The sequence below is a fragment of the Capricornis sumatraensis genome, chromosome 14 (assembly GCF_032405125.1).
Source record: "Capricornis sumatraensis isolate serow.1 chromosome 14, serow.2, whole genome shotgun sequence".
Lineage (NCBI taxonomy): Eukaryota > Metazoa > Chordata > Mammalia > Artiodactyla > Bovidae > Capricornis > Capricornis sumatraensis.
Window position 1 is genome coordinate 10,729,339 of NC_091082.1, and position 23,338 is coordinate 10,752,676.

The 23,338-nt window shown below is 54.3% G+C and overlaps 1 protein-coding gene across 3 annotated transcripts in view; it reads right to left on the reverse strand.

The window, feature by feature from the left end:
* Positions 1 to 22,443, reverse strand: part of PLEKHA6 (pleckstrin homology domain containing A6) — a 59,888-nt gene extending 37,445 nt beyond the window's left edge. For all 3 annotated transcript variants that reach the window (XM_068985835.1, XM_068985834.1, XM_068985833.1), the window contains exons 1-6: positions 22,423 to 22,443; positions 8,960 to 9,040; positions 8,194 to 8,308; positions 3,471 to 3,575; positions 2,625 to 2,697; positions 141 to 241 (exon numbers count right to left, since the gene is read on the reverse strand). In XM_068985835.1, the coding sequence (XP_068841936.1) occupies positions 141 to 241; positions 2,625 to 2,697; positions 3,471 to 3,575; positions 8,194 to 8,295 (381 nt within the window). In that variant the 5' untranslated portion in view covers positions 8,296 to 8,308; positions 8,960 to 9,040; positions 22,423 to 22,443. The remainder of the gene's footprint in view (positions 1 to 140; positions 242 to 2,624; positions 2,698 to 3,470; positions 3,576 to 8,193; positions 8,309 to 8,959; positions 9,041 to 22,422) is intronic.
* Positions 22,444 to 23,338: the final 895 nt, after the last annotated feature.

Here is a 23,338-nt window from a genome sequence, read left to right on the forward strand (position 1 = left end):
TCCTGGGGCCACTGCCTGCTCCCCCAGTACCACCATCCGGAACTGCTGAAGGCGGCGGCTCCTGACCCCGCTGCGTTCCGTGTGCTCGAGGAGAAGTGCCTCCAGCCCCCACCCAGCCTGGGAGAGGAAGGCCCACTGACCTTAAAGGTATGCTTCCGGCTGATGTTGTCCGAGGGCTGCACCGCGGCCACCCGGAAGCTCAGGAGGGGCACGCTGCCCAGGACGCTCTCCTCCTTCTCGTCTGTCGAGGAAACGGGCGCCGGTGAGACACGTGTGTGCCCGCGGGGTGGGGCGGGGGAGCGCGTCACCTCAGCCTTACAGTGATAAACGCCCGGGAACCCCTGCTCGCCACCGCCTGTCCGTCAGCTACTCGGGGCCATCGCACAGCCACACAACAAGAGACGCACCCCCTGCAGTTGGGGTGCTGGGGAGCATGGCGGCCCTGTAGACACTGTGCTAGCCTTGGGGAGCCCACATTCCTAGGAGCCACAAACAAGCACGTAAGGGCCAACATTTTGGAGTACTTGCAACAGGTCAGGCAGCATTCTAAGTTAAAGCCTTAGGTTTAACGTGCCCAACAATCCCGTGAAAGGTACTGTATGACCTCCATTTTTATGTAGGCAAGGAGGCTGAGGCACAGGAAGGTTATATAACTTCTGCTTAAGTAGAAAGTGGTAGACTGGTCTTTAGCCCAAGACGTCTGACTGTCAAGCTAGCATTTGTAACCTCCCTCCCGCCCCCAGTGCCCCTCCAGACAAGGCAGTCCCGGCAGTGACGCCCAGAACAGGTCATAATGGGGGGTAGAGCGGACACTCGCATCTTGGCCTCCTCTGGGTGGCTGTCTCTAAGTTTCTCCCAGGCTCCTGGCAGCTTGCTCTGTCCTCCCCCGACTAGACTCCCTCCACTGAGGTCCGAGGCTGCCCAGAAGACACACCCCTGCGTGGCCTCTGGCCCTCGGGCCCGGAGCAGGTGAACAAACAGACGGCGCCACGACTCATCCCGGATCTCTGCAGGAGCCTGCTGGATCTGCTAGCTGGTTCCCAGGTGTCAGTGGGAGACTCACGGGGGCAGAGGTGCTCTGTGGGGACCACGAGGTTGGGACTCACTGAGGCCATGCAAGAGCCTCCCCACTTCCCCGGAAGAGCACTTTATTCCTGGGCTGGAGACTCTGTGAAGCCCTCAGGAGGCGTCAGAGGAGCTGTCAGAGGGGTTACAGAATCCACGAGCCCCCCTCTCCCCCTTACTCATCCCTACAGGACCCCCGCATGGTGCCGAGCAAGGGCTGGGTGGACGCACAGGAGGGCTGGGGACCTGGAGCTTCTTCAGGAGGCCGAGGCTGTCTCCCCAGAGCGGGTGGGCCCCGCTGGGCTGAGTCCAGACCAGTGTTTAGGGGTCTCCTGAGAGCATGCCTCATGGAGAGCACCCCCCATCTCTGCACACCTGGAGCTCAGGGCTTTTCAAGGTTCCCCCTCACACCAGGCCCAGAGCGTCTCCCCCTGCAGAGACCCCAGCCTCCCTCCCACCTGGAGTTGCTATCACTCTCTAGCTCCATGGGGGCCCTGCGTCCCGGGGCCCGGTCCAAGCAGATTCCTCGCTCTCAGTCTCGGGATTTCCTCTGTGATTGGACCTACACGTGCAGCCCCTTCCTGCTGCCTCTCCTCAGGACTCAGGAGCCTCTGGGCACAGCAACAGCAGGGAGGGGTCCCTGGGAACAACCTTTGTGTGCCAAAGTTAATGATCGACTGCACTGCCCCCGGGAGACCGGGAGAAGTCGGATCCCTGCATCCCGGGGCACGCAGGAGAAGGAGACAGCCACGCCCGCTACACCCCTTCCCCCTCTCTCTCCTCAGCACCCAGGCTTAGCCAGACAGGACTGTCGCTGTCATCAGCCCTCACCAGTCCCCTCCACTGGGAGGGCAACTTGCCCTCCGTGACAAACTGCTGCTGTGCGTGCTTTGAAAATAACCTCCGAGAGGCCGCTGCACCCAAGTTACAAGAGCTTTACCCTCTTTCGAGGGGAGGGAAGGCAGTGAGTACTGGGGCAGGCAGAGAGGGCAGAAGCTGCGGGATGACCGTTTATTGCACATCGACAGAGCGCCTACCACGCGCCACGTGCTGTTTTTGGTGCTGTGGATACAACAGTGAACAAAACTGACCAAAAAACCCGGCCCACCATGCATCCCGGAAGGGCAGGAGGGAGCCGCACGGGTTGGACCATGCATCCCGGTAGGGCAGCAGGGAGTTCAACATACAAGGTCCAGTTAGCAGGTGGGCTGCTAGTGTGGCCAGGCACTCTCCTCTTCTCCCCCCTTCTCCTCTCCTGCCCTCCTCACCCAGACTTCACCCCCCGCCACCTGACGGTCCTGTTCACGCACCGCACCACCCATCAGAACTGCCTGAAGCCCAGGAGGCGCTCGGTAAATACTGGTGAGTGAGTGAGGGTGTAAGCAAGAAAGCTGTGTTTCATCTCACGGTCACGCCCCACCGGTGCCAGAGAGCACAGAGGGGATGTGTGCACCCCTATGCACCACATCCATCAGCTTAAGAGCCCCGTGACAGGGCAGAATAATAAAGAGGGGGCACTAGCTCTCGGCATCCCCTGCCAGCACCAGGGACAGGCTCACCTTTGTAGTAGAAGAGGCAGCGATCCACCAGGACGAACCAGCGCTTATTCCATTGCTTAACTCCAGAGCTGGCCTGCAGGACACGCGGGCGAACAGACAGGAGGGTCTGTGAGCTGGGTGTGGTGAGGAGGGGGCACGCAGTGGAAAGAGGGCTGCGCTCAGCATAAGGACACCCTGCTTCTGGTTGAGGCTCTGTCACTAAGAGGGGCCGGCAACCCCCAAGAGCCCTCAGCGGCGGGGGAATGACACTACAGTACTGCCTGGGACCTTCTACTTCTGTGCTTCTGGGCCTCGGCGTCTCCCCAGGGAAGCTGAATGCAGCAGCAAAGGGTCAGAAGGATGGCGCAGAAGGGCAGGCAGCGGTCGTGGCAGAGCCAGCAAGGAGAACTGGGCCCCGTGACTCAGAGGAGACACCCCTCCCTTCGCAACAAGTGGGCCTGCCGACCTAGCTGTTGGCTGCTCTCACAGGGTGGCTCAGCTCAGCTCAGCTCAGTCGCTCAGTTGTGTCCGACTCTTTGCGACCCCATGAATCGCAGCACGCCAGGCCTCCCTGTTCATCACTCTCATAGGGTGGGGGGCCTACTTATTTCAAAGTCATTGCCTCTGCCCATCAGGAGACCTGGCTGCACTCCCAAATGTGATGCTAATTTCTCTTTGTGATTTTAGGAAGATACTTGACCTCCCGGAGCCTTTATAAAATCAGGAGATTCGTTCACAGAAATATACCAAAATAGAACCTGGGAAAGACATATAGCAAAGTATACATGGGCTCTTCTAAGTACAGAGAAATGATGGTATAAGGAGAAAGCAGCATTGTGAGGGGCAGGATGGCAGAGGAGGCCTCACCTGCTTGAACAGCCAGCCTGCCTTGGTGACGGGAGCGCTGGGGTTTCGCTTCATGGAGTGGGAGCGCTTGCCGAAAGCGATGGCCTTTCGGGATGGCCGGGCGGCCTAGGGAGACAGACAGCAGCCAGCTTCACTCTCTCCCTCTCCTTCCCACCCCGCCTGCATGGGGGGGGGGGGGCTGCCCTTGGCAGGAGAGGTCTCTCTCCAGAGCCACCCCGGGGGCCCTCAGGTTAAGCAGCTCAGGTGAGAACCTTGGATGTGTTACTAACTCAAGGGCACAGGCTTTCAACTTTCTGACTCTTTTTTTAATCTCAATGTGGGGCTCAAAAGAACAGTCCTACCTGTCTCACCGTGATGTGGTTTTTCTTAAGGAGAAAATAAGATTTTTTTCCCACTTCACTTCCGGCCTAGCCTCCTCCTACTGGCCTTACTCCTTACCTCTTTCATAATGCTGTCTTGGACCCACTCAGTTGGAAGCAGATTCCCTACATCTCCATCCCCTCCGAGTCCTATTCATTCTTGAACGTCCAGCATACCACAGGCCAGGGAGGATGGACGGGTGTTCTCCTGGCTCCTTATTGCCACACGGACACTGCCATTCTTAACCACCACGTTCTGGCAACACTCTCTCTCTCTTGAAGCACCACTGGTCTTACACTGTCTAGCCTTTCTCACCACGATCAGCTCCTAGACCATTCCTTCAGAGACGAAGGGTTTTGGTGTCAGTCATCTGCTTTGTTCTAAGTCTTGCATCACAGCGACAATTTCTTGGCTCCAACGGCCCATCCAGTGGCCTGCCTTTAAACCACCCTGATTCCTCAAGTCCAGAACCGTCCACTTCCACCCCAGCAGCTCACCCCTACGGCCATACCTTAGACCTGGCCTGCTCCCAAGGCTCCGCCGCCAGCATCGTCAGCTCTCACACTCCCATCTTTCAACCTCAGCGCCCCGTCCTCTGGGCTTTCTCACTCCATCACTCATCTACACCAGCTTTTCCACTGTCCTGAACGTCTCCCCTTCTCTTGTGATTCATCAGCTACCTCCTGGCATCGGTTGTCTTCCTAGAAAGCCTAGGTTCCCTGGCAGGGTAGATCAACCGCACTCTCCAGCACCCCATCCAGCGCCTTTCCTTGATCTTCTCTGCAACTCTAAACCACAGAGTAATCAAATCGTCCACCCTCCCCGCACTCACAGGGAGATTACGGTGCTCCCCGCAGCTCCAGCGCACCCTCACCGCTCCCCTGCCCTCTGCCCACCCCGCCCTCCATGGGGCCTGATCCTCACCGAGAAAATGAAGGCTGTCAGATACGCACGTCCTCAATTTCACACCCTTTTACCCAGAAAATGACGCCCTCACCACTCTCCTTGTCTCCTTGTCTCCTTCCCTACAAGGTCAAAAGAAGAAGCGTTTTCCTTCTTTCCAAGGCCATTGAGTCCAGCCAGCTGTCTCCTCTGAGACTCGCTTCACCTATAATCTCTCAACTGTGTCTTCATCTCTTCCTCCCCTACTGGCGGCTTCTCCTCGGCAAAGATGCTCAGGTCTGTCCATCTCAAATCAGCCGTCCATCTGTCTGTCTCTCACACATGCACACACCCTGACTGCCCCTCCAGCCACAGCCCACTGTCCAGGAACGCCTGCCCTCCCTTCCACCTCTTTCTCCTCAGAGACGGGCGCTTTTCCTCCTCCCTTTCCTCGTCAGCCTCCCCCGCCTCTTCTGAAATGGCCCCTGCGATGTCACTGCACCCAGGCCACGCAGCCCCTGACATTCCGGAGCGCCGGCACTGAGCCTTCCTGCCCCCCGCAACTCTCCCCTGGGCGTCTGGGACGCCGCTCCGCACTCTTCAGTACTTCCGTCTGCGCCAGCCCTTCCCGCGCTCGCCTCCACCGTAAGTGCTGGTGGACTCCAAGCTCACTCCTTTCCTCTCACCAAACACTGTCTGCATCACCTCGTCCACATCCATCGCCTCAGCTGCCAGCAAAGTGCCAAAAGCTCCCTAACCCTATCTAAGGCCCAGTCCATTTGCTCACTAGTAGTCCAGCTAGGGCTGAATAAGCGCAAAACCAAAGCCATCCCCTTTGTAACCGACCTTGCCCTTCTCTACTTCTGCGGTTCTCCTCCGGGGACTGGCCCACGCCCCACTCGGGCCTAAAGCCGCTCTCTGCACCAGCTGTCAGCGCCCCCTCTTCCCCGCACTCCTCACAACCCTCCATACGGGGCTGGCGACTTTATCTTCTGAGTGGTTTTCAAGCCCACCCTTTCCCCTCAAATGCTGCTGCTGCTGTTGCCTCATGGCTTGTCGTCTCTTCTTGCTGGCTACCCTCTGCCATGAACTACACTTTTATTAATCACCCTACTCTTTTGCTTAAAACTTCTCGCTTGCTCCGTCATTTAGAAGAGAATTCCAGTCCTCAGCACAGCATGCAAGGACACGTTTACAAGACCTGGCTGGGCCGTCGCCCACTCTCAGCAACTCCACCACACAACTCCAACTCTGCCACTGGTCACGCCAGACTCCGAGTGGGTCTCTCCCACCCCACGAGGCCTTTCCTGGAAGGCCCCGCTGCCGTTACCGGTCCTTGCGAGCCTAGCGCAGCACCGCGAGCCCACAGAACCTCCCTGCTCTCGCAGGGCGGCGCTGCTGCCCCTTGTTGTACATTCTCACAGCCTAGACCCTGTCACGCTGCAACGGGACCGCTGGCTTCCCATCCCCCCCTCTAGACTGTGAGCTCTCTGTACAGAGAAACTTCTGTTCATCTTACATTAACCAGAGCCTAGCAAGGTGTCCAGCTATCAACAAGCACTTACTAAACACTTGCAGGAAGAAGGAAAGAAGAAACCGGGGTTTATCAGAAAGTACCTCCCAAACTGGGAAGTGTAATTATTTTCTCTACTTTACGTGTAAAGACTCACACATAGTGGCAGAGATTAGCTATCTGAAGAAGTTATCCATCACCCTCAAAATAGGAAAACCCTTAAGTCTCTCCCTTTTCTCTCAGTCCGACACCTGGCACAGTTTCACAGGCTCTCTGCAGCCTAAAAGCTGCCCCCAGAAGTGGCCACTTCAGCCATTCCCCTGCCAACCCCTCAGTAATAAACTGGCCTTCTTATCTCTCTGCCACTGCTTCCCAGCAACCGCCAACCTCCAGTCAACGCAACGCTCTTCCAGGCGGTATTGCTGGAGAGGAACCACACCCACCCGTGAGTCAGCCACAGGCTCCATCTAGGACCTCAGGTGACCCTTCCACATCATCAGACAATATTCCAAATGTCCCTTGCTGCCCGCTGATCCTTGGATTTATTCTGAAGCCCTGCCCCCGACGCCCCTCTACCCACCCCACTCTTAGCAGAAAACCCTACCTCCTTCCTTCCTGCAAAACCTGAAAACATCTGGTGGGGATGTCTTTAAACTCCTAGCCCCACCCTCAAGCTTCACACACCTTTCTATGCAGCCTCAGGAAGAGGGCCCCTCCTCTAACCGGGCTAACACCACCTCCGCACCTGGCTCCTGGCTCCACAGACGCAGGACACATTGGCTATGCCCTTTCTCCTGAAACTGCCTGCTGGGCCATTTCCCTCCTGCCCTTAACATCGTGAAACTAAGTAAACAAAGAAAACCTCCCTCCATCTTGCATATCTCACAGCTGCCACCCTCTGCCCCTCATTTCCCTTCATAGTCAAGTTTCTTTAAAGATATTTTTTTGAAATATTTCAACCATTTCAGAAAAGTGGGGACTAAATCACCACTACATGTTGTCTTCTTTCCTAATAAAATCTGACAAATAGAGCCGAAACTCCCTTTGAGCCCCTCCCTTTGAGCCCCTCCCTTTGAGCCCCTCCCTTTGAGCCCCGTCCCTGACCTCACTGCCTTTTCTTCCTCCATGGTTATATGTTGGTACTGCAAGCTCATCTATAAAGGTGCTGAATTATTTTCATGTGTTTGCAATGTACATAAATGACACTATAGTTCTCATACTTTCCAACTTGACACCGTTCTTAGGATTTATCCTTGTCGTACACCTAGCTCCAGTCCCTGGACTAGAGAGCCCTCCGCTGTGTGGCCGTGCCACCATGGACGGTCTCGTTTCCAGCAAGAGCAGCCTCTGCTCCCTAGCGCCCCGTGCCCGCCCTGCCATCTCCTGGAAAGGCCTCTCCGCTCGTTTCTGCCTTCTGCTCTCCTCCCAGCTCTGCGACTACTCTTGTCAGAGCCCCAGCTACCAGTGTTACTAAACCCCACGGACACCTCCAGCCCTCCTCCAACCGGGCCTCTCTGCGACCTCCTTCTCTGGCTGCTCCTTTCTCCTGACGCTCTCTTCCTTCCTCCCCCGTTTCTGAGCACCCAGTTGCCAGGCCCTTCATCAGTTATTGTCCTGCTGCCCCCCTAGGTCGGTGGTTTTCAGTGAGGGTGGGACAGTTTTGTCCCACAGGGGACATCGAACAATGTCGAGAGACATTTTTGGTCGTCGGAGATGGGTGATGGGCATCTTGGGCAGAGGCCAGGGACGCCGCTCAACACCCTACAGTGAAAGGGCAGCCCCACACGGCAAAGAGCAACCCAGACCGAGTGCTAGCGGTGCTGAGGCTGAGACCCCCGGGCCAGAGGTGGGTCTTCCGTATGGTTCTGGTCTGAGCCCTCTTCCCTTCCTGCTCCCATCACCTGCTCTTTGGAACCTGCAGGAACAAGCAAGCAGCCTGGTACATTTCCAAGGATCGGCTAGGCTTACCCGGACACTGGGCCGCTCTGGAGGGACCTCAGACACCATGCTGTGGTTGGTTAGGTCACTGTTGGTGGTAGTTGGCCGTTTCCCACCTGCTTTATTGGACATGTCCAAAGCTGATCTGATTTCAAGTTGACCAGAAAGGAAGAAAGAGGCTGGTGAGAACCAGGAAACAACAGGTGCTGCCCGCCCCTTCCCCACCCTGCCGTTCACCGTTCCAGTGTTCAGCACAAATGAGGGCCCCCATACCCCCAAGGGGGCCTCAGCTGCCCCCACTGCGCTTCCGAGACATCCACCAGGGGCTCTGCACATTCTCCTCTTCCTTTCCTGAAAAGTTGCCTTAAGAACCTAGGCCCTGTGACTCTGGGACTTCGTCTCTTTCTAATTTAAAAGACGTGGTGACCCAGTGGACATGAGAGACATTTAATTATCTTTTTTTTTTTTCTTTCATTGACTGAGCCAAGGTTCTCGTGGTCACAGCAGATGCTCACTAGCCCCTCAGAGGCCCGGGTGAATGACATGCCAGCCTCAGACCTGTCTCCTTGAGCTCAGCCCATGGGATGCATCAACCTGGGCCCCGCAAGATTCCAGGAAAGGGGGTAAGGGTGTCAAGCCAGATGGGCCTCAGAAGTTTCCAGCCCTCAGAACTGAGGTGAGTGACCCCAAAGCCCTCTGCTCCCCTTTCTGCCCCCCATTCCCTCTGCTTCCCAGCTGCACAGCTCCTGGTGGTCAAGGATGCAAAGGCCGAATAGTGGGCAGGGAGTAAACATACTTTTTCAAGTCAAACTTTTTGTTTTCCTCTGGAACCTGGCCAGTCAGTGGGTGTAGAAATGTGTTCCGTCTTTCATTATGGCTGTAGAGGCAAGAGAGAGAGAAAAGCTGTGGTCAAGACACACAGGCCTGAGAGTGGACGGGCCCTGGGCAGAGACGGGCACGGGGACCTCCAGGAGCTTGTCACTCTGCCCTCCAGCAGGACTGAAAGCGACAAGCGCGGGCCGGGCTGCAGAAGTGGCAGCAGGTCCTTCAGGAGGGGAAGCTGTCTTTCCAACAGCTTTAACTACTTACTAGAGATCCCTAGGCTGGAAAGAAGCCCACTTAACCCTTTCGGTGGCTATTCTGGGCATGTCTGAGGGGGGTGGGGAGGGGTCCAATGGTCAAGACTTGGCTTTTGGCGGGCACCCTCAGCAAGACAACTCCAGCCAGGGCGCCGCATAAAACTGCTCACTCATCATTTGCTGAGAGAATTCTCTTGTGACTTGGACCTCTTCCTCCCCTGACCTACTTCTTTCTTCAAACGAAACAAGAGATCCAGGGCTTCTATTCTTGAGGTCAGGCTGGGCCCCACTCACTCCAAGTCCAGGACCTCCCTGGCAAGGGAGTAGCTGATGCAGCCGAGCCCTTGGACCAGTCCAGCATTGGAGGTGGCCGCTGGCTCAGCAGTCACGTCTGGCTAACGGGTACTGTGGCCGGGGAGTGGCTGCTGTAAAGACGGCCCGCCGGAAGCAGAGGGAGACGTGGGCCAGGGGCGGGGTCTGTGCAGAGGCAGGTGGGGCTGTATCGTGGGGGCCCTGCTGGGGCTCTTCTGGCTGACTGTCAGGAAAGTTCCCTGGGGGCTCCGCAGAGAGACAGGGGAGGAAGGGCAGCAGACAGAACTTAGGGAGGGGCCGGGCAGAGGGTCTACACCATGAGTAGCGGTCATTTGAGGTGGACTCTGCAAGCCAAGGACCACCTGGCAAGAAAACAGTAGGAGATTCAAGCCTGCAGCCAGTGGGGGTGCTGGGAGAATTTTAAGGTCTTCTTTTCCCACCCCTCTTGAGAGAGGCTGTGAGAGCCCAGACATGCTCAGTCCACCCCCAGAGGCCGGTGTCTGCAGGAGCCCACGGAGGCTGCACTGGGCTTGTGGGTCTCAATACCAGGCCACCAAGCCCTCCCACAGGGAAGGGTCAGTGCTCTGCTTGGCAAGTGGCAGGTCAGCTAGTAGGGGGAAGAGATCTCAGGACATCCCCTCAGCTGCATGACAGAAGTAAAGTAACCCTTCAGAGAGCTGCTTTCCACAGTCTGGGACACTTCCCAGCCAAACTGCTGAAGTTGAACATAATATCAGCGGGTGATTTTTTCAGCTTCCAAACCAGTCATGTTCAGATCAAACCCAAAGACACGTGGTAGATAGAAGCCCAGTGGGCAGTGGCTACTGCCTATGTGGAAATCTGGGTTTTGCAGCCTGGGCTTACCAGACAGGACCCTAAGTCTGGCCAGTGTCTAGTTAGCCTGGGCTCTTTTTTTTTTTTTTTTTCCCCTTTAAGAGGAATTTATTTTTTTCTTTTCTTTTTTTAAAATTTAAATGTATTTATTTTAATTGGAGGCTAATTACTTTACAGCATTGTATTGGTTTTCCCATACATCAACATGAATCCGCCACGGGTGTACACGTGTTCCCAATCTTGAACCCCCCTCCCACCTCCCTCCCCGTACCATCCCTCTGGGTCTAGCCTGGGTTCTAACTCTATCACACGGATAACTCACTTTCTGTTTCGCAAACTCTATTCCTCCCTCTGTCCCAGGTTTATAAGGATGCTCTCAACTTAACCACAGGGGGTCTCGGCAAGGGAGAGCAGCTGTTTCTAGTCACCAGCATGCCTGGCTCTGCCCTGGGGAGGGGGTGGGGGGCGAGCAGGCTGCAACAGCCAAGACCCTTGAGGCAGCAAGGCCTCTGCCATTTCCCGGCTCAGATCACCCATCCCCTGACACTCTCCCCAAAGTCATCGCCTTCGGCCCACTCTGCTGTGCACATTCCCTGTGACAGCTCTGCTGGAATCTTTCCTGCAGGCACTGGTACAGATGAACAGACGGAAAGACACGCACACACACCCTGAAGCCACACAGAGTTTGCTGTAAGCCGGCACAAGTCTTTCAAAGGACACTGAATTCTTCCTGCCCTAGACTCTCCTACCCAGCAACCCCGACAGATGACGTCCTCACCCCACCCTGGCGCTACCAATTTCAAAACAGCGTCCCCTTCACAAGCACTGCAATGCAGCAATCACTGACCCAACTACTCTGATCTCCAGGTCACACGGGGCAGGCCCCTCACTGTGACGCCCCCAGAGCCAGCGACCCGCCAACTCAGCTCTCACTTCACCTGGCTCACAGTCCGCTGCAGAAACCCTACCTGACCCGTCGATCGGCTCGAAACTTCAGCATCTTGTTGGCGGCTTTGGCCCCCGGGCAGCAGCCTCAGAGGACCCAGCAGCCAGCCCGCTCGTAGCATCCCTCTGAGAAGTGAGTCCTCCGGTCCCGCTCGCAGCGCCGGCTGGGCTCCAGCGCGTGGTGGCAGCGGGCACTGCTGGTTCCCTCCTCCGGCTCCGGCACCGGGGAGGGGGAGGGCCTCTCTCTGGGTGGCAGGGGTGCCCGGGTGCCCTAGGGGGGCCTGTGGCTTCCCAGCATTCAATCGGAATGTTGCTGGGCAGAGCGCCGGGGGCAGGATGAGTGAGTCGGGGATGATAGCTCAGGTCCCCGAGGAGAAACAGCGAACGCAGAGAGATGGAGCAGACACACAGCGCAGGTGTTCCACTCCTAAGCAGTCTGACCTCGTGGCACGAAGGACACGGAGTCTCTGGGAGGGTGGAGGAGTCCGGGGCTTCATCCCCATCTGCACAGCAGAAACCCACGCCAGCCCTCCCTGCCGCCCCATCTCCTGGCCCAGAACACAGGCCCTCGGGTGAAATCCACTCGCTTCAGAGAGACCCTTCTGAGCCCGTGGGCACAGGGTTAAATGAAGCTCGGGATTCACGTGTGGCTGTTGTGCCATGCTGATGCTGGAAGCGGAGACTGACGGGGTCTCCTCTCTCTGCTCTCTGCCTGCCCAGCCTTTTTCTGTGCAGAGAGGAATGTAATGAATGAGGCTTCTCCGTGGCATCCCCCTACACGACCCCTCCAGACACCGCCCCAGGCTGTCGCCCAGGTCACTCACCCTCCGACTGGGGTGGCCCAGCAGATGAGCAAGTGAAGCGCGTGGGCGTGGGTGTCGTGGAGCCAGAGCCGGTGGTGAGGACTTACTTCTTTGCTCGGGTGAACTGGCAGAAAAGCTTCTTCCCAAATCTTGTGAGGAAGAGGGTAGCAAATGGGGCTCAGAGCGGGGGTCATCATGTGTTAATTTTTGTAAATCTGCCCAGATGCAATATGATAAATCCCAGCTGGAGACTGTCAGATCTGCTTGGGGCAAGGAGGCCCGCATCCTCGTTCGCTACTCTGAACTCTCCAGAGATTGAAGACGGTCACGTCTCCTCTTTTCCTGAGGTCCTCCATGTCTTAAAGTGCAAGGGCCCTCCATGCAAGGGGCCTCTGACGGTCATCTCTTCCAAGCCCCTGCCACCATGCAAGCCTGCTCTGCAGTCAGTCTCAGTGAGTGCCTCGGCTGTTTGTGAAGGGTTTCAGGAGAGGATGCTCCAGACCCACCGTTATCTTACACTGCCGAGATTTTTTTTTTTTTTTTTTTTTGGAGATGTTCTGTTTTGGTATCAAATTTTAGTTTCTTTAGCTTTGGATATTGTTCCATTTTTATCTTCCGATGACAGAATCCTTTCTGACCAAGGTGGTTCCTTTCAGCAGCACCAGGCATTCTGTTGACTTTATAGTCTCTTGTTACGGCAATTTTGTGACGCCGACAGACACTGAAAGGGAGGAGCTAATCTAATTGTTTGGTTTGAAGACAGAACCCAGTCAGAGGGCAATGCAATCAGTGAGTAGAAGAGACAACATTATTATTTAACCCGTGATGAGACAAGCTGGTCGGATATAGCTGGGGCTGATATTTAAGCAACTAATCCTAAATCCAAAAGGTCAATATATTCAGTCATTTAGTGGTACTTCTGCAAATGCTTTATCCTGATGACAAATGGCTTCACTTTGCAAATCCACCTCTCCGTGTCCCTAATTCAGTTCCTGGAGCCCTGCTGTGGTCATGGCGAGCTGGACTCTCTCCCAGTGCCTGCTTGGCATCTCTGCCTGTGCACAGTAGGTCCCGATAAATATTTGTTGAATGAATAAGTGAATGAATGAATGAACAAAAGAAACTCCCTATGCTCTGATTTAATTTTTAGCCAGCTGCCTTTGGAGTTTGACATTCTATTACCAAGGGCTTCCTTATCTTTGCTCTCTCTTAAAATTAATTACTTCCTCTCCATGAGAACAGCTCCGTTTCTGCCCCCTCACCCCCTTCACTCAGCTTCCCTGCCTGGCTCCCCCTTGACTATATAGCTTGGCTTTGATCCATCTTCATTAGGAGGGGAAGAAAATTAAGCTCATGTGCACAGAAGGAGGCGTTGAGGTGCACTGAGAAATGAGGTTTCTTCCACTAGAAGGCAAAAATGTCCCTTTTCCCTTCAAGTTGAGCTCAGGGGCCTCCCACAGCCTTTGCTTGACTTTGCAAGTTAAATGACTTCTCCTGCCTCATGAAGATAGCGCAGGCGGAGGGACAGAGGCCCAAGGGTTCCCCCTGTCTGATGAGAGCTCTGCAATCCTCAGGATTACATGAGCACACAGAATACCTGACTGGAGTTTTTCTTTTTCCTTTGCTACTAAACTACACAGATGACAGGCTTTCCTTAGGTTAGACACCAGGAGGAACTTACCAAGTACTGAACACTATTTAAAAAGGGAAAGAGAGACAGGTGATCAGTTGTTTTTTTTCTCTCTCCTCTTCCCTTTCTTTTAGGACATCAAAGCCCTCCATTTCTCAAGGACAAATGGTTATGAAACCACCTCCAAATGTACTGCTCAAATTCCTCCCAAAGGGAGGGGGACTCTCAAGCAGTAAAGGGGGCAGGAGCATCCCTAAACTCCTGAGTTGCCCACTAGGTGGTCCCTTTACCCACTGTACCTACAAAGGCGGTCCCAACGGCCATCAGAAAAGAGAACTGGAATGACTGATCTTTCCAGGTCCAACACGAGAGGGGCTTCTCTGGCAAGGGAGGTACTTTCTAGTTCTATGAAATAATAACTAGAAACTTTCAAAATGTGAAACATTTTATATATAGCACATGATGGCTATATTATTCTGCTTAAAAACAAATCAAGATATATGCTAAGTGTTGGAGCTAGAACATGAAAACCAGTCTCGGGCTTAAGATGGTTGTGAACATAGCAGGGACTGGCATTCCAGAAGTGCCCAAACCAATAAATTACAAAGAAAAGAGATAGGGCCTCTCCCCTTTCCTAAGCACTGTCCCTTCATCTAGTTTGGGCTTTTCTACAGTTCAAGAGACACCTGCAGCCTCTGAGCGCAGGCGCTAGTCACAGCATCACCACGGAGGTAACCGTATGCTGACCGACCTCCGAACTGCTCCCTAAGAATCCACAGTGACCTGGAATGACAGCTGGCACCATGCAGTCAACAGCAGCAAAAGCAACCCGGAGGCTCAGGACCCTTTGCAGACATGCATGTTCACACATGTGTACACACACATGCACACACACACACACTCACAATGGACAGCTCCCACCATGATAAATACTAAACAACGAGAGAGATAACATTCAACTCCTTCCACCTTGGGCTCCTCTTGGTTATTTGCAAAACACCAAGCTGCTGCAACCCCAGAGCTCCTGAGAATGAGCGCCAGCCAGGTTTTCCCATCCTAACAAAGCTCTGGTTTTTGGCCTTACAGCTCATTAGATGGAGAGAGTACTGCGAGGTGAGCGGGGAGGAGGGCTGCCACAGCCCACCCCTCACACTTCCTTCTTCCCCCAGCTCGCAAATTCCAAGCTGAGGCTGTCCACACACAGGGAAACTTCTGCAGCCTGCAGAGGAACGAAGGTCGGGCTCCCGCTCTCCACCTCCCCTCTGGATGTCATCATCATTTCAAGGAGCTTCATGTGCTCCACTTTTCTGTCCCAATTGAAAACCAACTTGGTTCACATTCCCAGCAATGCTGATGTGCCTGATTCCTGAGGCTCCCCCCTCCCACCCACCCCCGTCATTCCTAGGAAAAAATACACTTCCCTAGCCAAGTTCTCCCCACCCAAGCCCCACTGCTCTCCCGCCTACTGCAGCCATACAAAGAGGAGGCCGAAGGAGGTCAGGCCTGGAGGCACCTGTAGGTATTGCAAGGGGGAAAGGCACCTTCACGAGACACTGGGTCTTTTCGAAATGCTGCCAACAGATCAAAATACCAGCCGTGCAGTCTCGGGGGACACGGCTGTCAGCCCGATGTTTGCACTTGTTCTCTGTCCTCCCTGCCTTCACTCCAGCCTTCCTCCTGTGCACAGTCATTTCCAAAATGGCAAGATGAGAGTGTCTTCCCCAAGTAAGCTCGGAACATAAAAAAAGCTGGCTACGGGGCTGCAGAAAGTAGCGAGGACGGAAGACTCGGGCTTGCGCTCTCCCACCTAACTCTGCCTGTCCTCACAGCCCCATCACTGCCCCAAAGAGTCAGAACACCTTTCCTCCCCTGTCATGATCAGACATGGAGCACTGGGGCAATTTTGACCTGAGCTTGGCCCCGAGCTCAGGTAGCAAGCAGAAAAGCTGGCTCAGCAGCCAAGGGATGGAAGTCACAAATCAGGGCTCCAGATCCAGGCTTCCTCCCTGCCATCCTATCTGGATGTCCTTCCCTGGTCTCGCCTGTATCATCACCTGGGCCTGGACATTGCTTTTATTTCAAGAATAGGAGGCAGGAAAGCCTACAACTGCAGGCATGGGTAGGAGAGCCTCGTGTGCCCTTGAGGCAGGGTAATGCTTCACTATGTGTATGTGAGCGCATGTGTGCATGTCTCCCTTGAAGGAGAAAATGCCAACCCGCTCCAGCATTCTGGCTGAGATAATCCCATGGCCAGAGGAGCCTGGTGGGCTACAGTCCACAGGGTCACAAAGAATCAGACACGACTGAGCACACAACTTTGCTGTGTGTATGTGAGTGCGTGAATGTGTGCCTCAGTGGGGTGTGTGTGTGTGTCTGGCAGAGGGGGAGTACTCAGGGGAAATTCACGGGGAATCTTCATGCTGATCTTCTGTCTCAACTTGCATTATCTTATCTTCAAACTGATCATTTTACTTTACGGACCTCCATTTGTCTTCTGAAAAATAAACGGGGTGGATATTCAGCATAACCATGCCATTTATTAAAATACTGAGACTCTTCCACACTAGTTGGGAAAGGGCTACTCTTCGAATACGGAAGAATCTCAGTACTTTCATAACTGGCCCTCCCCTCCTCTGTGTGATCCAGAAATGTCTTAGGGCCATCTAGGACTCCAGGCCTGTGTCCTTTCTGGTTGATAAATTATTAAATGTCATTCCTGGGATGACTGTTGCTTCGCTGTCTGAACACTGACAGCCCTTTCAGGTATTAAAACGATGATTCTGGTCTCAGAAGTTGTCTTAGCACAACACTGTAAAGCAATTATCCTTCAATTAAAAAAAAATCCTATGATAAGCCATAATAGAAAACAATATTTTTTAAAAAAGAATGTGTGCATAACCAAATCACGCTGCTGTATAACACAATGAACAACATAACAAATCAACTATACTTCAATAAAAATAAATTTTAAAAAATTAAATAGAAGACTAAAATAAAAAAGCAGCTGTCTCAAGCAGGTTGGGAGGCGTTCTGCCTCCGTACACCGTGACCCAACTTGGAGAGCTGGGGCAACCCAGCTCCCCGGCTCCTCGCACTCCTTGGCCCTGTGCTTCTGGCCGTCCTGCTGAGGGGAGAAGAGAAGGCGAAAAAGGGGTGCACGCTTTCCCTCTCTCAACCTCCCCTGGGGGCCCGCCAAGCCAGACAGAACAGAGGGGAAGGACTCCAGTCCCCTCCTCTCAGCCTCTAAGCTGCTTCCCCTACAGTCAGCAATGGGGAAGAGGCCCCAGAGGCAACGAGCAGGGTAGTAACTAATTACCTCCCCTCGCCCAACAAAGCTGAGCCCTTCTCTCCAGACACTGAGGCAGCCCAGCTGTCCACTTCCAGGCCTCCCCCTTCCTAGTTTGGCAGCTTTGGTCCCGGCTTCCCGCAGACAGCAGTCACCCCACCCACCCTGAGGGAAAGAACGGTACCAAGTGAGTGTTTGGAGAGTAACGCAGCTGGGCTAGCCCCCTCCTTCCACACCCTGAAAAGCTACAAATGCCTTCTTGGTTCCCAACCCAGCAATCAGCAAGGGTCAAGCTGTTTTGTGCCTCAGTTTCCTCATTTTAAGAATGAAACAGTAGTAATGAGTGGTGGCCTGTTTAGCATTCCACTGTGCTGTGCTTAAATATCCTACCAGACTAGACAGCAGAGGCATAAAGGTGATGATGCTCTGAAGGGGTGAACACAAGGAAAACATTAAACTCACGTGGTCTCTGGTCCTTGGCCTGTGAGCAAGGCAAGGCCCACACAAGTCAGGGGAGCTGAGATTCATTGCCTCAGCTATAGTAACAAGGGGCTTCCCTGTGGCTCAGCTGGTAAAGAATTCGCCTGCAATGTGGGAGACCCGGGTTCGATCCCTGGGTTGGGAAGATCCCCTGGAGCAGGGAAAGGCTACCCACTCCAGTATTCTGGCCTGGAGAATTCCACAGACTATATAGTCCGTGGGGCCACAAAGAGTCAGACATGACTGAGCGACTTTCACTCACTCACTCACAGTAACAAGACAAAGTTCGTATCTCCTTGGTTTTCCCCAGTCCCCGCCACGTCTCCAGCCTGAGCTCCTCACCTCCAGAAGAAGAGGGAGACAGGCTCGTGATTCGGGAGAAGGACTCTGGCTCCGCAAGGCCCACAGCAAGAAGGCAGCGATGAAGGTCACATCCCCTCACTGCGAACCCCTGAGGGCCACAGGTGACATGTGTGTCGTGGGGTGGGAGGTGCCCAAAAACGTGAGTCCCACAACACCTGCCTAGTGCAGAGGTGTGCAGGGGCAGCCGCACACAAACCGCTCACAGCCTGGGCCTTCCGTGTCCCTGTGCCTGGCCGGCACCTCACACCCGGGAAGCGGCACCTCACACCTGGGAAGTGGACGGCTGTGTGGGGGGGTGGCTGAGATTTGTCTGATGCGGTGGCTGCGATCTGTCTGGCCAGATCTGTGGCCAGCGGCCTGCCCACGGCAGGAGGATGGGGCATGCTGCTCTGCTCCGGGAGGCTGAACTGGGAGTGAGGCAGGAGAGCTCAGCCATGAAGCCTCTCCCCAGGGGATCTGACAGACGGGCTCTATCTGCTCCGGGGCCTCTCCCTTCTCCCTTCGGACCAGCCAGCCAGGCTCTGCTAAGAGTCTACTGAGCAGAGCTTCGCCTGGTGGAGAGGAGAGCAGTAAATCAATGGGCGCGGGAGGGCAGGGCCGAGGCAACTGCTCTGGGAGGAAGGAGGTCCCCACCTCACAGGGCTGCACGTGGTGCAGATGCAAAGGCCGGTGAGCCGGGAGCAAAGCCCCAGTGTGAGCACCACTCCTCACTCGCCGGCCGGGAGGGCTCAGCTGCTTGGCTCTCCTGAACCGGAACAGCAGGGACACAGATGGATTGTGGGAAACTCTGAGCATCTCGGACACAGATGGATTGTGGGAAACTCTGAGCACCTCCTCCTGACAGGAGCAAGGAGTCTGGAAATTCCCATGGACATGGGGAACTGGCTCAGGGCTTGGAAGACAGGGGCTCTCCCAGATTGCTGTCTGCTGCAGAAAAGATACAAGGGGAGCTTGGGGACAAAGGCTACCAGGGGAACCAGCCAGCACACAATGGCTGTGCCTGGAGAGAGTCACTGCTCTCTCCACCTCTGTGTGCTGAGAAAAATCACCGTGAGCTCCCCTGACATCCCAGAAAGAGAAAGTGAGACCTGGGAGGGAAAGAACTTAAGAGAACTTTTGGAGACACTTGTCAGTTAAGGACCAAGAGTGGCGGGCGCGTGACTGTAGCTGACCCGTACTGACATCTCGACTTTTCTGGATCTCAGTTTCCTCATCTGGAACGTGGAGCGAAACCGAATTGCTCAGAGAATTAAAGTAAAAGTGTTAGTCGCTCAGTCGTGTCCGACTCTTTGCGACCCCGTGGACTGTAGTCTACCAGGCTCTCTGTCCATGGGATTCTCCAGGCAAGAATACTGGAGTGGGTAGCCATGCCCTTCTCCAGGGGTCAAACCCGGGTCTCCGGCATTGTCAGTAGATTTCTTACCACCTGAGCTACTTGGGAAGCCCTCGGAAGGTTAAACAAGATCACATATTTAAAGCACCCAGGAGAACGCTTGGCGCCTATCAGTTGCTCAGTCAGTGACTGCTGTTATCAACATTAATAAAATAAAAGAATAAAATAAAGAGCACTATCCCATCCATTTTAGTAGCCACTAGTCAGATGCAGCTATTTACATTCTCATTAATGAAAACTAAATAGAATTAAAACTTCCGTTCCTCAGTCATGCTAGCCACAATCTGCTGGGGCTTGAGAGCCACCACAGCTAGAGGCCACCAAATTGGACAGGAAAGTTGTCGCGTGTTCTACGCCGGTGGATATTCTGTTGGACAGCACTGGGCTAGATGTCGTTTAAGCCATCTTCCAGTTCTAATAAGTTTGGATTCTATAAAACACATCACTCCAAACCAGCTTGTCCTTCCACCCGCTGACGTGGGCTCAGTGTCCTCAGGGGAATGCAGGTTCTCTTCTAGCCCTAAGCTAAGGAAAAAAGGAAAAGGAAACCTGTTGCCAACAATGATACAAAAAAGTTAAACATCTAAAATCAAAGGATACATCTGAAAGTCCAATCAGAATTAACGTGGATATCTATCATTTTAAAATAGATGCGCTAAGACTCCTCCAGGGTTTGAAAATATTGTTACTAACAGCCCCAGGGGGCTAGGCCCTGGGAGAGGCAATTGAGAAAAGTTACAAAGAGGATCACAGAGGTTGGCAAAGGGAAAAGAGCAACGAACAGCCCTCCTTCCTGCCTCCTTCTCCTTCTTGGGTTTGCCAGCTGCTGGTGAGGCTGGGGGGAAGACGGGACAGCTGGCCTGCAGGGTCTGCCCGGTCCTGCCTCCACAGGCGGAAGAGAGGGAAAGAAACTGCAGGGGAGACAGCAGGCTCAGGGTCTTCCTTTCCTTGCACCTTCCTGTCCCCACCCAGCCTGGAACCTGTGCGAATCCCAGGGGTACAGTCTGTTCTTAAACGAACAGCACCTGAAGCAGGTGCCAGAGCGTGACCATTGATAACTGGCTTAGAGCAGGGATGGGAGAAGCCCTCAGAGGAATGGGAGAGGTGTTCCCAGCCCCAGACCCTGCCTGGAGCCCAGACAAGGGACAGAGGAGCTTGGGAAGAAAAGGAAAGTGGAGGAGGGAACCTGGGGAGGGACACTGCAGGCCCCTGCCTGTCCCCCTGCCATGCGGTAGCCTTGAAGGAGGCCTCAGTGGGGATGCTGAGACAAGACACATGTGCTTTGGAGACGACAAAAGGGACGATGGGCTTGGTCCTGGTCAGGACGGAAGGCAGGCTTGGTAAGGGACACCTGAGTAACAGGTGAGTCTGCCTGAGCCTTCTGGAGCACGTGAGTACCATCCCGATGCTGCTCCTTGTGGCTGGCCTGGGAATAGTGCAGCTACATAATTCGCGGGCCTCAGAGCAAAATAAGGCTTCCCTGGTGGCTCAGAGGATAAAGCGTCTGGCTGCAATGCAGGAGACCCGGGTTCGATCCCTGGGTGGGGAAGATCCCCTGGAGAAGGAAATGGCAACCCACTCCTGTATTCTTGCCTGGAGAATCCCATGGACAGAGGAGACTGGCGGGCTACAGTCCACAGGGTCGCAAAGAGTCGGACACGACTGAGCGACTTCTCACACACACAGAGCAAAATAAAAGGCAGAGCTCCTTGCTCAAAAATTATGAAGCTCAGGACAGTGACAGGAGAGCATTAAACCAAGCCCTTCTGGGGATGCAGGGCCATGACGGGTTGTGTGTCCATGAAGACTGCCCTGCCTGGGAACACCGATTGCTCTGTGGTGCCTCTGGAAGTTCGAGGATGGAGGGCGGCTAGTCACCCTTGCGGCTAACTCTTAGCACAAGGCAGAACACCAGAAGGGGCAGCTCCTCTCCCAGTTCCTACTTTCCCCTCTTTCTTGGCTTGCATGCCCAGAAACACGGCTGCTTCCGCTCCTGCCCGCCGGGGCTGGTAGCTGGCACCGCCCCTTCTCCTGCCTGGTCTCTGTTTGCCTGTGGGCAGCTTAGCTGGAGGAAGCACCGCAGCTGAAAGCCAGAGGGTTGGACTTGCCTTATCTTTCAAACCTGCCTTCAGGACCGGCACAGGGAGCCCTCTGTTCCGACCCGACAGACCCCTCCAGGGCCGCCTACCATTACCATTATGTCATCGAACCTTTTTCCTCCCAAGAAAGAGACAGGGGACAAAAGGGCTTCTGGCTACGAGGGGGGTAAAGTCAACATTTCTGCTTTGGAGACAAATCAGGCTTTCATTTTTTGTGCACGCAAGAGTACACACACACACACACACACACACACCATCAGCTGAGACAAGTCCGTCTTAGCACTCCATCGACAAAGCCAAGAGACTGTTGTCCACACTGCCTGCAGAAGTCTGACCTGACGTGAGAAGGTGCCTCGGTCCAAGAGCCCTGATATTTAGAAGGAATGAGGGTCCTGTGTTGGCAGTTTGGGGAAAGGGGTATCTAAACCCAGAAGACTGGCTCTCTCTCTTCCTGGATTTCTGTTGCTCCCAAATGACAAACTTTGTCTTCTAAGGAGTTGAGTCCCACGCCAACTCTCTATTCCGCACCCCCTCCTTGATCCTGCCGCCCACCTCTCCATACTTGACGTGCGGTAAAGGGGATAAAAGGCAGGACCCAGCTATGCCAGTCTCCTCTGGCTGAGCCCTCGCCGCCTTCCTTCAGTGCTGGGCCCAGGAATTGGCTGTGAGGAGGCCGATGGCACTTCTGCCCAGAGCTCCTGAGTCCCCGGCTCTGGAGACAATGGCTCAGGGAGCGGGGGGAGCCGGGCTCCAGCTCTGCGTGCAGAGGGACACACAAAACCATTGTCTCTGCAGCGGGGCAGACAATGACTTGTATTTCTGGCATCTCTGCCAAGGGGTTCACCCCCTTGGACCAAGAGAACCCTGAAGATTTCCTTCTAATAAATAGGGGTGATACTGAAATCTGGCCCCACGCTGAGAATGTGCACCCAGCTGTAACAAAGCCCACTCCAGCTGATGGTATGGGAAAATACTGGAGCTCCCTTACTTGCTCCAGAGCCTCCCAGACAGACAGCGAGACAGAGGACCACTCACCAGCTCGTCTCTGCGATGCCCTCTGCTCTCTCTGACTCCTTTCACAATCAGGAATAGGGAAAAGGCTCTCCTTTAACACTCATCAGGCCCTGGTGGGTAGCAATCATTAACAGCCACACATGCTGACTGGCTTTAACCCCTTCAGTGCTGGCCGCCTCCAGCTGGCTGATGGACAGCCCCGTCGCCTCTTCCCAGCTCTGAGAAAGCGGGAACTCCTGCCTTGATGCCATCCACCTGAGTAATGCCGCTGCCTCCCATGTGGAGAGCAGGAACCCTCTAGTCCCACCCAGGCTGCCCTGCCTGATTGGAGCACACTGGCAACCTGAGGCGCTTGGTCCTGGCACGATGCCCAATTGGATGAGCCCACATTATGAAATATTTGCCTAGCAGGCCAATAGAGGAGCCAGGATCAGGGGGGAGGGGATGATATTTTTATTTATTCCTGGAGGAGACAGAACAAAGGTAGTCCTAACATGCCTAGCCCTGGGCCAGGAAACAGTGGGAAGGCGGGCTTCAGGTCAGCTAAGCGCCTCTAGGCTCCCTTTCCAGGTACAGGGTGGAAGCCTGGAAGGCTTCTAGGCAATTTCAGCTCCTGGCTGTTGAGCTAGAGGATTTTTTTGCCTTAATGATTCCCTGACTCACCCAGGAGTTTGGAGCTAGGAACTGTAACAGAAATGAAAAAGGAAAATAACTTGACAGGCAAAAGACTGCTTGTATCTACACAAACTGTGGGGCACAGGTAATCTTCTTTATATTTCAGAGTTGCAGAAATCATTTTTGCATCTTTGGTGGATGCTAAAGAAAGGTGAGCAGGAATGAGCAGAGACAAAGTACCTCTTTTTCCCTTTGAAAATAGGCAACTGATTTGGGAAAATCTAAATCCAGCATAAAAGTATCTACATGTAGGACTTATGCA